The following is a 16,776-nucleotide window of genomic DNA, read 5'->3' as shown; positions in this document are numbered from 1 at the left end:
ACTGCTATTTTTCAAGAGAAATTAAAATGATTGTAAAGGCTGAAGGTTTTTGATCTTCATGCATGCTATGCATGAAGGTAAAAAACCTTCTCTATGCAGCAGCTCCCCCAGTCCCCTAATACTCACCTAAGCCCCCTCGATCCAGCAATGTGCACTGGAGTCTCAGCAGTCCTGGGACTCCCTCTCCTCATTGGCTGAGACAGCAGCGGGAGGCATTGACTCCCGCTGCTGTCAATTACAACCAGTGAGCCAATGAGAAGAGAGGTGTCGGAGCCAAGCCACAGCTTTGTGTGTGAATATACACAAGAAGAAACAGGGGCACTCTACAGGAGAGAGGGGTCAGGAGAGCCTGCACGGGAATTGAGAAGAGAATGTAGGCTGCTCTGTGCAAAACCACTGCAGAGAGCAGGTAGCATAATGTGTTTGTTATTTTTTTTTTTTTTTTTCAATTTAAGCCTTTAATATCACTTTAAAAACACAAGTAATTTTTTCAGAGTACTGCTAAAACACAACTAACATTTCTAAAGGCTCCCTCTAACATATCAAATCTTTCACGTTTTGAGGTTTTGAGTTCCTTTAAACATGTAATGAATGTGTGTACTGCATATAGCTATATAATTTTTTGAATGGAGTGAGGAAGACTTAGAACCTCTGTCATGTTTATGTTGCCTACTGGGGATCTTTGCCAATATGTTTGTACTGCTGACTATTGTTTCCAAGACAAAAAATTATGGGAAATCCAAACTTTTTGAGTTGTTACATATACATGAGATTTTACATTCAAAGTGGAATGATCTTTACTTATTCACTAAGCTTAACAAACATTCACTTTGGTTGATACTCCTTTAGTTAGCCCCCAGTTGGAGTTCATTGTACAGTGTATGTTCACTTTGCGGAGTGAATGTTCACTTGAAGTGAAGCTTCACAAATGTAGTGAAGTTGTGTTCTCTTCACTTATCCAAAACATAGGCAAGAAAATGTCCTGTTTGTTTAGTTTCACTTGTACATGATTGGGTATTCTAGGTGAATACTGGTTTACCCTATTTATTTAAAGGGTACATTCACCTTTCAACCAAAAATAATAAATGCATTTTTTTTGCAGGTTAAAAAAATGTGCATTTATTATTTTTTGTTGTTGGAGCCTGTAAAGCATTAGACCAGCAATCAACAGATCACTGATGTCATGCACAGTAGGTCTCCTGAAGACCTGTCACTGTATCTGCTTTTTATTAACTCATATGGGCAAGCCGCTACTTACTGACAGGAAGAATCACTGAACTACCACAGCGCCATGGTAAATCATTGAGTACTACAAGTCAACAGCCGCTACGACTGTGGAGACTTGTAGTTTCTCATAGATCTCTGTGAATGAGTGAAAGAGCCCTGAATGGTCAATTTTTTTTTTTAATTTGACAGCTTGCGAGGGGGGTAGATAACCCACTAGCTGTCAAAACAGGAGGATAGGGGGGTGCGGGGGCCAGTAATTTCATAACATGTTACACCCTGAATAAGGGTGTAATATGTAACATCTTATGAAAGGTGGACTTATCCTTTAAGTGAACATACATTTTGCAAAGTTGGCATCTATTTTGCCAGGTGAACTCTACTTCCTTTAATAAATCAACTCAAGTGACTATTGCAAAAAAAAGTACAAGTCAGGAGTTACTGACACTGCTCTAAGCCTGTACACTGAATATAATTATTTAAGATGGACTTTTTCTAATGGGACTATGCTGTTTTTCAGCTTTTAGTGATATCACACTTTGAATGACAATTGCACGGTCATGCAACACTGTACCCATATGAATGTTTTCGCATTTTTGTGAGACAGATAAAACTTTATTTTGGTGGTATTTAATCACCACTCATTTTAATTTTTTTGCTATACAAATGAAAAAGTCCATAAATTTTGAAAAAAAAGTGTTTTTCTTATAAAATTGTGCAAATAAATAATATTTCTTCATAAATCTTGGCCAAAATGTATTCAGCTATTTAGTAAAAAAAAAAATAACCCAAGTTAGTTTATAACCAAAACGTATAATTTTTTTAAAAAAAAAGTTTCACATTTTTATTTTATTTTTTTATATTATTATTTATGGGTTTTTTTTTTAACTTACTGTCACCCTAGCAGTACAGTGTCACCATAGTGATAAAGATTTTTTTTTCTTTTTTTACACCCATAAAGGCTGTAAAATCAATAATTTCTATTTCTCTCTGGCTGCATTCTTGCAGCCCCTGAGAAATACTGTGCGAGCTGTGATTGGTCACAGCTTGTCACATGGTACAAGGCTGTTGTGAATAGCCTTGTACCATGTGATCATTCATAGATTTCATTAGTAGTAAGCAATTATGTCAGAAGTGACATCTTGCTTACTACTATTCATGTGATCACTGATTGGTCAATCAGTGATCACATGATCGGGACCTCACAGAGAGCTCCCGTACAGCGATCGGTGTTTGAGGTGCCACGTGCTCCCAGGGAGCGCACACAGGCAGAAAATGCGGGAGGACGTTTATTAAAGTGGTTAAAGGATAAGTCCACTTTTCATAACATGTTACATATTACACCCTTAGTCAGGGTGTAACATGTTATGAAATTAATGCCCCCGCACCCCCCTATACCCCTGTTTTGACAGCTAGTGTGTTACCTACCCCCCTCGCAAGCTGTCAAATTAAAAAAAAAAACTAGACCATTCTTGGTGACAAGTTGCCTTTTTTTGCAGTCTTACCCAATTTTGCAAAGTTGGCATCTATTTTGCCAGGTGAACTGCTTCTACTTCCTTTAGTAAATCAAATCAAGTGATTCTATAGCAAAAAAAAGTACAAGTCAGGAGTTACTGACATTGCTCTAAGCCTGCACACTGAAAATAATTATTCAAAATGGCTTTTTTCTAATGGGACTATGCTGTAATGTTAATACAGTCAAGGTCAGACTCAACAAAACTATGTTACATTAAAGTACTGTATATGTAAACCCTCACCTTGTAAAACAACCCATTAAGTTGAAAATAGAAATGAAAGGCAAAACATTTGTGTAGAGATATAAAAAAAACATTATAAATACCTTTTTTTCCCTGTTTTATAAGTGATCACATACTTTTTAAGCTCCTTATGCAGCTAATAACCGAGACCTGGGGGAGGTGAAGCAGCAGTACACTGAACTTTCCAGTGAATGGATGTGTGTGTGGGTGGAAGGGGGGGCAGAAGGCAGGAGTCTGATCATTGGAAGAGAGCACACTGGGATCCCAGCACAGCTAGAGAACCGACTACACAGTGGGGTTCATTTACTAAAACTGAAGAAGGCAAAATCTGGTACAGTTCTGCATAGAAACAAATCAGCTTCCAGGTTTTATTGACAAAGCTTCACTGAACAAGCTGAAGTTAGAGGTTGATTGGATACCATGCACAGCTGCACCAGATTTTTCACTCTCCAGTTTTAGTAAATCAACCCCTGTGCCTAGTGTAGTCTGTTTTTAATACAAAAGCAGAGGAATTGGCAGGAACACCAGGGATTTCATACAAACCAAGCAATGCAGAGAGAACAAATTCGTTTTCATACAACACATGGTACAGCAGGCACATATCAGGAATATAAAATGTTGGGTTTCCATGTTCTCTAAACCTGAAAGAGCATTGTTCTTGGTGACAAGTTGCCTTTTTTTGCAGTCTTACCCAATGACTGTGAGATAAAGCAGAGATTCATGTCTTCCTCCTTTTTATTTAAGATATTTATGTTTATAAAAATATAAAATAAATTGTTGTTATTTATTACATTTACAATCTATGATATACAATACACTCACAAAGGCTTTATACATCATACAACGTCCAACCATTTGGAAAAGTTTAAAATATTCCCCGCAGTAAGAATTAAATTAGTGTCTAAGACCAGTCAAAAATGATCCTCTTGTTAATGCAAATTGTAAACTGTAATTGTGAAGAAATGGTGATAACAAGAGGGGAATACAATAAAAAACGCAGAGGAAGGGGATAAAGGACAGCAAATAACCAGGAAAGAGTGAAGAAGACCTTTCAGCATTAGCCTCATTTCTCCAAAGTAAACATCTCATCGTCCAACGTCCAGATCGTTCTTCACCTTGTCTCACTTTTGTCAGTCCTCTGTGAAGAAGCTTACGCCTGTGACTGTGTAGACTTGTCCCACATTCAACCTTTTTGCCACCGCAGGAACCAAATTTAGCTTGAAAGTGTAGGAATGAATCAGTTTTTCTATGTCCATAAAGATGTTAACAATGTCTCCAATTACTTGTCAACAGTTTGTTAAGATGATGAAGCAGGAATGGTAAGTCCGTGTACACTGCTCAAGGCATCCTGATGTTTAATAATAGGACTAGTTGGTTTTCGGTTTACCACTGCAATGAAATATACAATTATTAGGCAATTTAATAATACTTGCGGCCAGTAAAAGGCAAAACTAAAAAAGGGGCATGTATAAATGCAACTAAATCTTTTGGTATACTTTGCTAAACATGCAGGTAAAGTTTACAGTACACATACCCATATGACAAGTATCTTGATGGTGGCATTTTAGAGCTCTTTTAATTCCATAGCGATTAAGTGTATGTTAATTGTTTAACCACTTGCCCTCCTGAGGATTTACCCCCCTTCCTGACCAGACCATTTTTTGTGTTACAGTGCTGCGCTACCTTGACTGACAATTGCACGGTCAAGCAACGCTGCACCAAAATTAAATTTACGTCCTTTTTTCCCCACAAATTGAGCTTTATTTCAGTGGTATTTGATTGCCGGTCTTTTTTTTTTTTTTTGCGCTATAAATAAAAAGACCAACAATTTTGAGAAAAAAAACAACATTTTTGACTTTTTGCTATCAAACATGTCAAGTAAAACATTTTAAAAAATCAAATTTCTTCATAAATTTACGCCAAAATGTATTTCACGACATGTCTTTGCAAAAAAAAAATCCCAATACATGTAAAGGAATTGGTTTACGTGAAAGTTATTGCATTTACAAATGGCTGTATATATACTGGGATTTTTTTTTATATATATATATTTTTACTAGTGTTGCCGGAGATCAGTGACTTATAGCAGGACTGTGGCGGACATTTTGACACTGGGGGGAACTGACTTGGTGTCACTGACATCCCCAGTGACACCAATACAGTGATCGGTGCTGAAAAAAAGCACTGACACTGTACTAATGGCACTGGGCAGGACGGGGTTAATATTAGGGGCAATCAAAGGGTTAACTGTGTGCAGAGAGTGTTTAACAGGGGGTGGTGTCTGTGGGCTTCCCTGTAATCACACTGCTTTGGATAGCTGTGCTGTGCACAGCCATCCAGAGCAGTGTGCCCGAGGTGACAGGGAGGAGAACTGTTAGACTACGTTCACACTAGCGTTGTGTGCAGGCGGCAGAGAGGCATTTGGGAAGCGTTTTTACCGCTTCCCAAATGCCTCAGACAATTCTGCACATTGCAGCACATGGTGCTGTTCTAACGGGAGCATTAGCATCGCGTCGCAGCAAAACGGACGCCTCTGGTCGAGTCAGGAGGCTGTGAAGCCTCCTATTCTAGTCTATGGTGCCACGGTTGTGGGGTGTTTGCGGAGCGGTAACACCATTCAAACTTCATTATAGGCGTTTGTGGGGCATTTTTTGCCTAGGCCTAGCAACCTCCGCTAAACCACGCATGCGGCGTTTGCGAAGCATTTGACAAGCGTTGAAAAACGCTCTGCAAACGCCAGCCCGGCCGGCATTTGTGCCGCGGTTGCGGGGCATTTGCAGAGCGGTAACACCATTCAAACTTCATTATAGGTGTTTGTAGGGCGTTTATAACGCTCGGCAAACGCCTAGCAACCGCCGCTAAACCACGCATGCGGCATTTGCGGAGCGTTTGCCGAGCTTTGAAAAACACTCTGCAAACACCGGACCAACGCTTGCCAAATGCTATAGGGGTGTTTGGCAAGCGTTGGTAAAACAGTCAAGTGTGAACGAGCCCTTAGTAAATAAAACAGTTCTCCTCACCGTCGGAGATCAAAGGAAATCACCGGATGCCGGCAAGTAATTACTGGCCGGGACCCGGTGATTGGCAGAAATAGCAGACAGAAAAATCACGTGTATATATACATGATTATGCACACCTGTGCCACCATGTAGCAGTATTTCTGCTATAGGGCAGTTGGAAAATGGAGCCACCCTTGCATTCAGGGACTAGAGTTATGTCTCCCTATATTTTGTTCATAAGTAGAAACACACAGCCCCATAGGCTAGGATGGCAAAGCATAGCCCTACTCCTCCTTTGTCCAAGATAACAGACTGGAGACTGCACTGACCATTGTAAACTCTTTCCTTTGAAGACCAGAAGTTCAGGGAAGCAGCACTGGAAGAGAAGGAAGGAACCAGCAGCACTGACAGTTTTAAACTTTACATGTTGGGTTGATAATTTTAACAAAGTTTACTGGGGAATGTTTATTTTATTTTGCTTGATGTGTTAAGCTACAAAACGCTGAGGGTTTATTATGACTTCAAGATATGTTCATTTAACTACATTTATTATTACTGAATATATATACATATATATATAGTGCCTTGAAAAAGCATTCATACCCCTTGAAATTTTCCACATTTTGTCATGTTACAACCAAAAACATAAATGTTTTTTATTGGGATTTTATGTGATAGACCAACACAAAGTGGCATATAATTGTGAAGTGGAAGGAAAATGATAAATGGTTCTCAGAAATGTTTACAAATAAATATCTTAAAAGTGTGTAGTACATTTATATGCAACCCCCTTTACTCTGATACCCCTAACTAATATCTAGTGGAGCCAATTGCCTTCAGAAGTCACCTAATTAGTATATAGAGTCCATCTGTGTGTAATTTAATCTCAGTATAAATACAGCTGTTCTGTGAAGCCCTCAGAGGTTTGTTAGAGAACATTAGTGAACAAACAGCATCATGAAGGCCAAGGAACACAACAGATAGGTCAATGATAAAGTTGTGGAGAAGTTTAAAGTAGGGTTAGGTTATAAAAAAATATCCCAAGCTTTGAATATCTCACGGAGCACAGTTCAATCCATCATCTGAAAATGGAAAGTGTATGGCACAACTGCAAACCTTCCAAGACATGGTCATCCACCTAAATTGACAGGCCGGGCAAGTAGAGTATTAATAAAAGAAGCAGCCAAGAGGCCCATGGTATCTTTGGAGGAGCTGCAGAGATTCACAGCTCAGGTGGGAGAATCCATCCACAGGACAACTATTAGTTGTGCACTCCACAAATCTGGCCTTTATGGAAGAGTGGCAAGCAGCAGTGGCGTCCCTAGGGTTGGTGTCAACTGGTCCGGTAATACTTGGTGACATCCCCTCCAACAATCCCCGCAGAAAGGATCGAATCTGCGGATTGAGCATAATGGATCGGACTCCGATCCATTATGCTCAATCCGCAGATCCGAACCATCCTGCGGGGATCGTTGGCTTGCTTTACAACTTACCTTTTCATGGTCTGGTGTCACCCCGTATAGGTTGCATGCTGACGATCCCCGCAGGATGGTTCGGATCTGCGGATTGGGGAGCATAATGGATCGGACTCTGATCCATTATTCTCCCCAATCCACAGATCCCATCCATGCTGCAGGGATCGTCGGCATGCAACCTCTACGGGGTGACACCGGATCCGCTCCACGAAAAGGTAAGTATGAAAGAAAGCTGACGATCCCCGCAGGATGGATCAGATCCATCCTGCGGGGATCGTCAGCTTGCTTTACAACTTACTTTTTCATGGAGCGGGTCCAGTGTCACCCCGTGCGGTTGGGGTCACCTGGTGCAGGCCGCACCCCCCGCACCTGCCTCGGGACACCACTGGCAAGAAGAAAGCCATTGTTGAAAGAAAACCATAAGAAGTCCCATTTGCAGTTTGTGAGAAGCCATGTGGGGGACACAGCAAATATGTGGAAGAAGGTTCTCTGATCAGATGAGACTAAAATTTTACTTTTTGTCCTAAAAGCAAAATACTATGTGTAGCAGAAAACTAACACTGCACATCACCCTGAACACACCATCCCCACCGTGAAACATGGTGGTGACAGCATCATGTTGTGGGGATGCTTTTCTTCAGCAGGGACAGGCGAGCTGGTAAGAGTTGATGGGAAGATGGATGGAGCCAAAAACAGGGAAATCTTAGAAGAAAATCTGTTAGAGTCTGCAAAAGACTTGAGACTGGGGTGGAGGTTCACCTTCCAGCAGGACAGCGACCCTAAACATACAGCCAGAGCTACAATGGAATGGTTTAGATCAGCGGTTCTCAACCTGGGGGTCGCGACCCCTTTGGGGGTCGAACGACGCTTCCACAGGGGTCGCCTAAGACCATCGGAAAACACATATTTCCGATGGTCTTAGGAACCGAGACACCGCTCCTCGCCGCCGCCGCCACCGCCGTCTCCAGGTGTGGGCGGGATGACATGCCGCCCCTGTCATCTGGACACACCTCGAGATCAATCCTCGCCTGTGATTGGCCGCCGGCACTGTAGCTCAGGAGAGGCACACAGGCGGCCAATCACCGGCAAGGAGGTGGAGCTTGGAGAGGAGGAGCCGAGCGGCACCGCGAAGATCGAGCGAGTGAAGAGGAGGAGAGCGGCCGGAGAAGGAAGACATCTGACAGGTAAGTGTCGGTACCATGGGAGAGGGAGGGAGCGAGCGAGCCCAGGCTGGAGCAGGGGTCTGCAAGGTAAGTATCATTGGTGTCAGTGGGAATAGTGCCCCATCATTGGTGTCACTAATACCAATGATGGGGCACTATTCCTCCCACTGACACCAACGATGGGACACTATTCCTCCCACTGACACCAATGATGGGGCACTATTCCTCCCACTGACACCAACGATGGGGCACTATTCCTCCCCCAAATGACACCAATGATAGGGCACTATTCCTCCCCCACTGACACCAACGATGGGGCACGATTCCTCCCCCCACTGACACCAACGATGGGGCACGATTCCTCCCCCCACTGACACCAACGATGGGGCACGATTCCTCCCCCCACTGACACCAAGGATGGGGCACTATTCCTCCCCCCACTGACACCAAGGATGGGGCACTATTCCTCCCCCTACTGACACCAAGGATGGGGCACTATTCCTCCCCCCACTAACAACAAGGATGGGGCACTATTCCTCCCCCCACTGACACCAAGGATTGGGCACTATTCCTCCCCCCACTGACACCAAGGATGGGGCACTATTCCTCCCCCCACTGACACCAAGGATGGGGCACTATTCCTCCCCCCACTGACACCAAGGATGGGGCACTATTCCTCCCCCCACTGACACCTATGATGGGGCACTATTCCCCCCACTGACACCTATGATGGGGCACTATTCCCCCCACTGACACCAATGATGGGACACTATTCCCCCCACTGACACCTATGATGGGGCACTATTCCTCCCCCCACTGACACCAATGATGGGTCACTATTCCTCCTCCCACTGACACCAATGATGGGGCACTATTCCTCCTCCCACTGACAGCAATGATGGGGCACTATTCCTCCCACTGATAACAATGATGGGGCACTATTCCTCCCACTGATACCGATGATGAGGCACTATTCCTCCCACTGACACCGATGATGGGGCACTATTCCTCCCACTGACACCGATGATGGGGCACTATTCCTCCCACTGATACCGATGATGGGGCACTATTCCTCCCACTGATACCGATGATGGGGCACTATTCCTCCCACTGACACCGATGATGGGGCACTATTCCTCCCACTGACACCGATGATGGGGCACTATTCCTCCCACTGATACCGATGACGGGGCACTATTCCTCACACTGATACCGATGACGAGGCACTATTCCTCCCACTGACACCGATGACGAGGCACTATTCCTCCCACTGATACCAATGACGGGGCACTATTCCTTCCACTGATACCAATGACGGGGCACTATTCCTTCCACTGATACCAATGACGGGGCACTATTCCTCCTCCCACTGATACCAATGACGGGTCACTATTCCTCCCACTGACACCAATGATGGGGCACTATTCCTCCCACTGACACCAATGATGGGGCACTATTCCTCCCACTGATACCAATGATGGGGCACTATTCCTCCCACTGATACCAATGATGGGGCACTATTCCTCCCACTGATACCAATGATGAGGCACTATTCCTCCCACTGACACCTATGATGGGGCACTATTCCCGCCACTGACACCAATGATGGGGCACTATTCCTCCCCCCACTGACACCAATGATGGGGCACTATTCCTCCTCCCACTGACACCTATGATGGGGCACTATTCCTCCCACTGATACCGATGATGGGACACTATTCCTCCCACTGACACCGATGATGGGGCACTATTCCTCCCACTGACACCGATGATGGAGCACTATTCCTCCCACTGATACCGATGACGGGGCACTATTCCTCACACTGACACCGATGACGGGGCACTATTCCTCACACTGATACCAATGACGAGGCACTATTCCTCCCACTGACACCAATGACGGGGCACTATTCCTCCCACTGACACCAATGATGGGACACTATTCCCCCCCACTGATACCAATGATGGGGCAGTATTCCTCCCACTGACACCAATGATCGGGCACTATTCCTCCCACTGACACCAATGATGGGAAACTATTCCTCCCACTGATACCAATGATGGGGCACTATTCCCCCCCACTGACACCAATGATGGGGCACTATTCCTCCCACTGATACCAATGATGAGGCACTATTCCTCCCACTGATACCAATGATGGGGCACTATTCCTCCCACTGACACCAATGATGGGACACTATTCCTCACACTGACACCAATGATGGGGCACTATTCCTCACACTGATACCAATGACGGGGCACTATTCCTCCCACTGACACCAATGACGAGGCACTATTCCTCCCACTGACACCAATGACGGGGCACTATTCCTACCACTGATACCAATGATGGGGCACTATTCCTCCCACTGATACCAATGACGGGACACTATTCCTCCCACTGACACCAATGACGGGGCACTATTCCTCCCACTGACACCAATGACGGGGCACTATTCCTCCCACTGACACCAATGACGGGGCACTATTCCTCCCACTGACACCAATGACGGGGCACTATTCCTCCCACTGACACCAATGACGGGGCACTATTCCTCCCACTGATACCAATGATGGGGCACTATTCCTCCCAATGACACCAACGACGTGGCACTATTCCTCCTACTGCAAAATTACAGCTATGAAGTAGCAACGAAAATAATTTTATGGTTGGGGGTCACCACAACATGAGGAACTGTATTAAGGGGTCGCGGCGCTAGAAAGGTTGAGAACCACTGGTTTAGATCAAAGCATATTCATGTGTTAAAATGGCCCAGTCAAAGTCCAGACCAAAATCCAAATGAGAATCTATGGCAAGACTTGAAAATTGCTGTTCACAGACGCTCTCCATCCAATCTGACAGAGCTTAAACTATTTTGCAAAGAAGAATGGGCAAAAATCTCACTCTAGATGTGCAAAGCTGGTAGAGACATCCCCAAAAAGACTTGCAGCTGTAATTGCGGCAAAAGGTGGTTCTACAAAGTACTGACTCAGGGGGGCTGAATACAAATGCACGCCACACTTTTCAGATATTTATTTGTAAAAAACTTTGAAAACCATTTATCATTTTCCTTCCACTTCACAATTATGTGCCACTTTGTGTTGGTCTATCACATAAAATGCCAGTAAAATACATTTACGTTTTTTGAGTTGTAACATGACAAAATGTGGAAAATTTCAAGGCGTATGAATATTTTTCAAGGCACTGTATATATACTGTACAGGGACGGACTGACCATTTGGAAACTGGGGCACTGCCCGAGGGCCTGGGGTCAGTAGGGGCCCCCATGAGATGCCCCTGGTACCTTTTTTATAGGCTTTTTTGAGTTTGGGCAAGGACAAAGGAGCCCCATGATCCCCTATTGCCCAGGGGCCCCATGAGTTGTCAGTCCGCCCTTGATACTGTATATTATATACAGAGTTAATATAGTATTGCCTTTTATTGGTAAAGAAGAAATGTATTTCTTCTTTATATATATAACACTTCATGACACTAAAATCAATTCTTTACTCTCCTGGCCATGGTTTCACATTACACCCTATAGACATCTATGGGACAGTCTCTGATCATCCTTTGCCTATAAAAGTCTTTGTGCTGTAATGCACAAACATGTCCTGGATAGTGAAGGCTTGAAATGCTGGATGTAAGCAAACAGTGGAACTGTGCCCATCTGACCAAGGCAAGTATGCATCTGAGGGGGAGATGGGTTAGGTTATGTCAGGGGAAAGGGACAAAAAGACTAAATGCATTTATTTTAAAGTAATATAGGAGCAGGTATGATTAGAGTACTCACACACAAAGATTCTGTATATATTATTTTATTTATTTGAAGTACTTATATAGCGCCGTCAATTTACATATAGATATTGTATATTCACATCACTCCCTAATTTTCAAGGAGCATACAATCTAAGGTCCCTAACTCACATTCATACATACACATACTAGGGACAATTTAGACAGGAGCCAATTAACCGCCCAGCATGTCCTGGGAGTGTGAAAGGAAACCAAAATACCTGGTAGAAACCCACGCAAGCACAGGGAGAACATGCAAACTCCAGGCAGGTGGTGCCGTGGTTGGGATTCAAACCAACAGTCCTAGTGCTGCCAGGCGGAAGTGCTAATCATTTAGCCACTGTACTAAATGGTTATAAAACTGGCAAACTTATAGCTCCTGGCTGTTCATCATTAGTAGGGACTGTTCCTCCTTTGGAACCTAATCTCCCTTTCAGTCAATCTGTTCACTTTTTGATCCTGGTGAATAGATCTCTATTTAAAAAATATACAATTTACCTGCTAAAGTGATATACTGCACTAAACATTTCATCCAACTTCTAAATTATTGTGCTTGTTATTTTGAAAACTTAGTCTAAAGGAAAATTAGTGGTGAAATAAGCACTTGTGGGTTCAACCAATCTTTTGTTTGTACATTATTCTTTGTGGCCTGTGTAAGTGAGAGCATGGCAAGGGGGTTTTCATTTGCCTGCATATGTTCTGCTAAAAGGTGTCCATCTATTACATTTTAGAAACTTGGGAGGTGCGCAATACTAGGGCAATAAATTTAAAGTGAAAGTATTGTTCTCCAAAGTGGTGACATTCAAAAACACTTTTCCCAAATTAAAAAAAGTTATTTCCTTTTAAAAATCTGCATAGCTATGAAAAAAGAGTGTTGGTAAACAACAATAGCAATGCTGATGCTTAAAAGGTAAAAGAAGCAGCACATTGCTCCAGCCATAACAAGACAGAAAGTTTCCCAGCAATATTTTAGGCATAAAGCATTGAACAATTGAATTTATCAGAAACCATGTATAGTAGACAGTATGCCTTGCATCTGTTCTAACATAGTAAATGCAAAACAGTGCAGTGTATAAAAAAACTAACAAAGTGAAACAAATCCAAATCAGTGAATAAAACAAAATAAATATGTCACGAGTGTAACAAATATAATAGGAGACAATAAAGTCCTTCCAGTAAAGATATCTAGAGCTGTGATGTCAATAATGCTCAATCCCACAAAGTGCTCTGTATCCACTGCTATGCACTCACCAGAAAGCTACTTGGTCAGTAGCATGTATATCATGATGTCATCCGCATTCCAACAACTTTACCAGTCAGATTAGGTCCTAATAGCCTCTGCTTCTGGTCTGGATGAAATACAGCAGATCCTGCATGGAAGGTTATGTGGTTCAATTGTGTTACTACTTTCTGCAAACTCCCCTTTGTGAGATCTCACAGTCCTCCAATCAGAGTTTCTGACTCAGCTCTAGTAGATCCCTCCTGTCTGCTCCCCAGGTGATCCTAAACTGCCCAAAACCCAGAGTGTACCTAGTATCAGCAATCACTAATGCCCACCCATTGCACTGAAATATATTTGCAAAGCAGGAGAAGAGGAAACTACTGGGCTACCCAGAGGTAGAGCTTACAAGGCCTGCTTTGCATTCCTTACAGTAACAATGCTTTCTACAAATAAACGACTTGTTGCTGCATAATTACAGAGAGGGACTGTTTCAGTTCCTACATCCACCATAGAAAAATTTCCCCAATATAACATTACAAGCAAAAAGAGATTAAAAAAGCTTTAAATACATAAAAAACAACCCCTCCACCCACATCCCCATGAAGTGTTTTGACAAAGAAGTCGCTTTGCAGTTATCTCATGAACATCAAATGCTCATGCCAAAATATCCAAATGTGATGCAGGATTGTTTTTCTCACTAGTTCGTGAAAGCTGCACGAATAATAAATTCTATCTGTATAAACCTTTAACTAAATCCCGCTTGGTGAGGTTTTTTTTTTGTTTTCCCAGACAGATTCCTTGCATCATAACAAAGAGGCTGATTTACTAAAACAGTACAAGGTTCACTTGATTGATTACAGGGGTTGATGTTCATTTAGTAAATTACTAAGATAATTATAATAAAATGCCGCAAATATAATTTATTGTGACCCAATCATTTTTGATTTTGGCTATATGTGATTTCCAACCTTTTGCAAAAGAAACCAATAGGACAAACTTAGCCTATCTATATTGAACATAGAACACAAGACCAGAAACTGCATCCTAACCATTCCATCAGATTCAAGGGGGAGTTTTGTTACACCTAAACAAATGTCTGAAACATTCAGAAGCAGACTTTCCTTTATCTAACTACCCATAATGCTTAACATGCTCAGAAATAGAATACCCATCACCCCAGCTGTGGTTATGAATGATGTTCAGCATATACCCTTTGCAGGCAATTCACTAGAAAAACCTCTATTGGCTTGTTTGGAATATTTTAGCCAACACACAGTTAAACCTCCAAGAAAATAGTAGCGCCAAGAATGTCAAATCTCTGAGTAATGATGAGCGACTCACTTTGCAAATCAGGGAAAGCAGCATAATGCTTTTTTTTTATCTGCAAATGTATGTGCTTATGTGTCCAATCAATATTATACAGTTCATGAATAATGAATGGCTGAGCTAATTACATGATTTTTTAACACACACTTCACAGGTAGATATTCAAGGAAGTCAAAAAGTAATATGTCTGTGATTTTCCCTGATATAATCAATCCTACTAGTGAGCAACAATGCCAAAAACAGAAAAATCCAACCACTATATTGAATCTATCTTCATGTTAGAAAGTAGAGAAAAAGACTATTGTTTTCTTTATTCTGATCAGCTGTTAGGAAAAAAAATCATCGAGCCAGCACCAAATATTTCATAAGCCATAAAGGGAGTCCATCACCAAGAAAAAAGAACTTGAACATGCAGTAGTGTACCAAGCAATGTTACGAGTTTACAATGTCTCCATAAAATTTTCTAAGATTTATAAAAGAAAGTACTGTTTCTACTTCTAACTATTTTGCTATTTTAAAAAAAGGTCTGCAGTGTTTCATTCGGCTCTACATCAATGTGATCATGCAATATACAGTACGTGACATTTTCACTTTAAAAAACCATTTTACAACCAACTTAACAAAATTCACAATCTATACTGGAAAACCACAGACTTCCTGGGGGGTTATTTACTAAAACTGCCTGCCTGGTGCAAAATTTGGTGCAGCTCTGCATAGAAACCAATCAGCTTCCAGGTTTTATTATCAAAGCTTATTTGAACAAGTTGAAGTTAGGCTGACCATACATGGGTCGATTTTTGAACGATTTTTCATTCGAAAATCAGACCAAAAAATAATCGGACCAAAGAATAGTGGGGCAATTGCACCGGCAGATTTTCCTGATTCCTCCCCATTTTGTTTATCGGGCATGCTGGAAAATTCATGAAAAACAACCGATTTTTTAAATCATTGGTGGCACCAACGGATTACAGAACGAACAATGTTTTTGATCGAAAATCATTCGGAATTCGACCCATGTATGGCCTGCTTTAGAAGCTGATTGGCTACCATGCACAGTTGCATCAGAATGAGTGCACCTGTTTTAGTAAATATCCCCCTTTGAGTCTTTTCTTAAAGTTCACCTTTTCCAGAAAATAACCTATGCAATCAAAGGGCTCATCATATCACGACTCGACTACTGCAACTCCCTCCTCACTGGCCTGCCTCGCCGCTGGCTATCCCCGCTTCAGTCGATCCTGAATACGGCTGCCAGACTCATTCACCTTTCCAACCGCTCCGTCTCCGCCACCCCCCTCTGCCAATCCCTCCACTGGCTTCCGATTGCGCAACGGATCAAATTCAAAATCCTAACGCTGACGTACAAAGCCGTCCACCATACTGCCCCGAACTACATCACCGACCTAATATCCAAGTACCACCCAGCACGCACACTTCGCTGCTCACAAGACCTCCTTCTCTCTAGTTCCCTGGTCTCCTCCTCCCATGCCCGCCTCCAGGACTTCTCCAGGGTGTCACCCATCCTCTGGAACTCCCTGCCCCAACCCATCAGATTATCACCTACTCTCCTCTCCTTTAGACGCACCCTGAAAACCCATCTCTTCAGGGAAGCCTACCCCACCCCCTGCTAACTTGCCGACCTCCTCCACTCTTCCTACCACTCCATCCCCCACAGCTATCTCCTCCTGTGCCACCATCCCCTCCCTCCTAGATTGTTAGCTCCAAAGAGCAGGGCCCTCAATCCCCTCATGTTTTGCATTGTATTGGTATTGTTCTGTCACATGTTCTGTCCCCCTTTGTAATGTACAGCGCTGAGC

General features: G+C 42.9%; 1 protein-coding gene across 1 annotated transcript in view; it reads right to left on the bottom strand.

Moving 5' to 3' along the window:
* Positions 1–3,698: 3,698 nt before the first annotated feature.
* The window catches only part of PAX1 (paired box 1), a 38,851-nt gene continuing 25,773 nt past the window's right edge, over positions 3,699–16,776 (bottom strand). Inside the window, 1 exon segment of the mRNA XM_089686490.1 lies at positions 3,699–4,370. Within this exon segment, the coding sequence (XP_089542616.1) occupies positions 4,279–4,370 (92 nt within the window). The 3' untranslated portion in view covers positions 3,699–4,278.

The sequence above is a fragment of the Staurois parvus genome, unplaced genomic scaffold (assembly GCF_062004578.1).
Source record: "Staurois parvus isolate SC_StPar_1 unplaced genomic scaffold, SC_StPar_1.0 ptg000401l, whole genome shotgun sequence".
Classification (NCBI taxonomy): domain Eukaryota; kingdom Metazoa; phylum Chordata; class Amphibia; order Anura; family Ranidae; genus Staurois; species Staurois parvus.
This window is presented reverse-complemented; position numbering and strand designations above follow the sequence as displayed.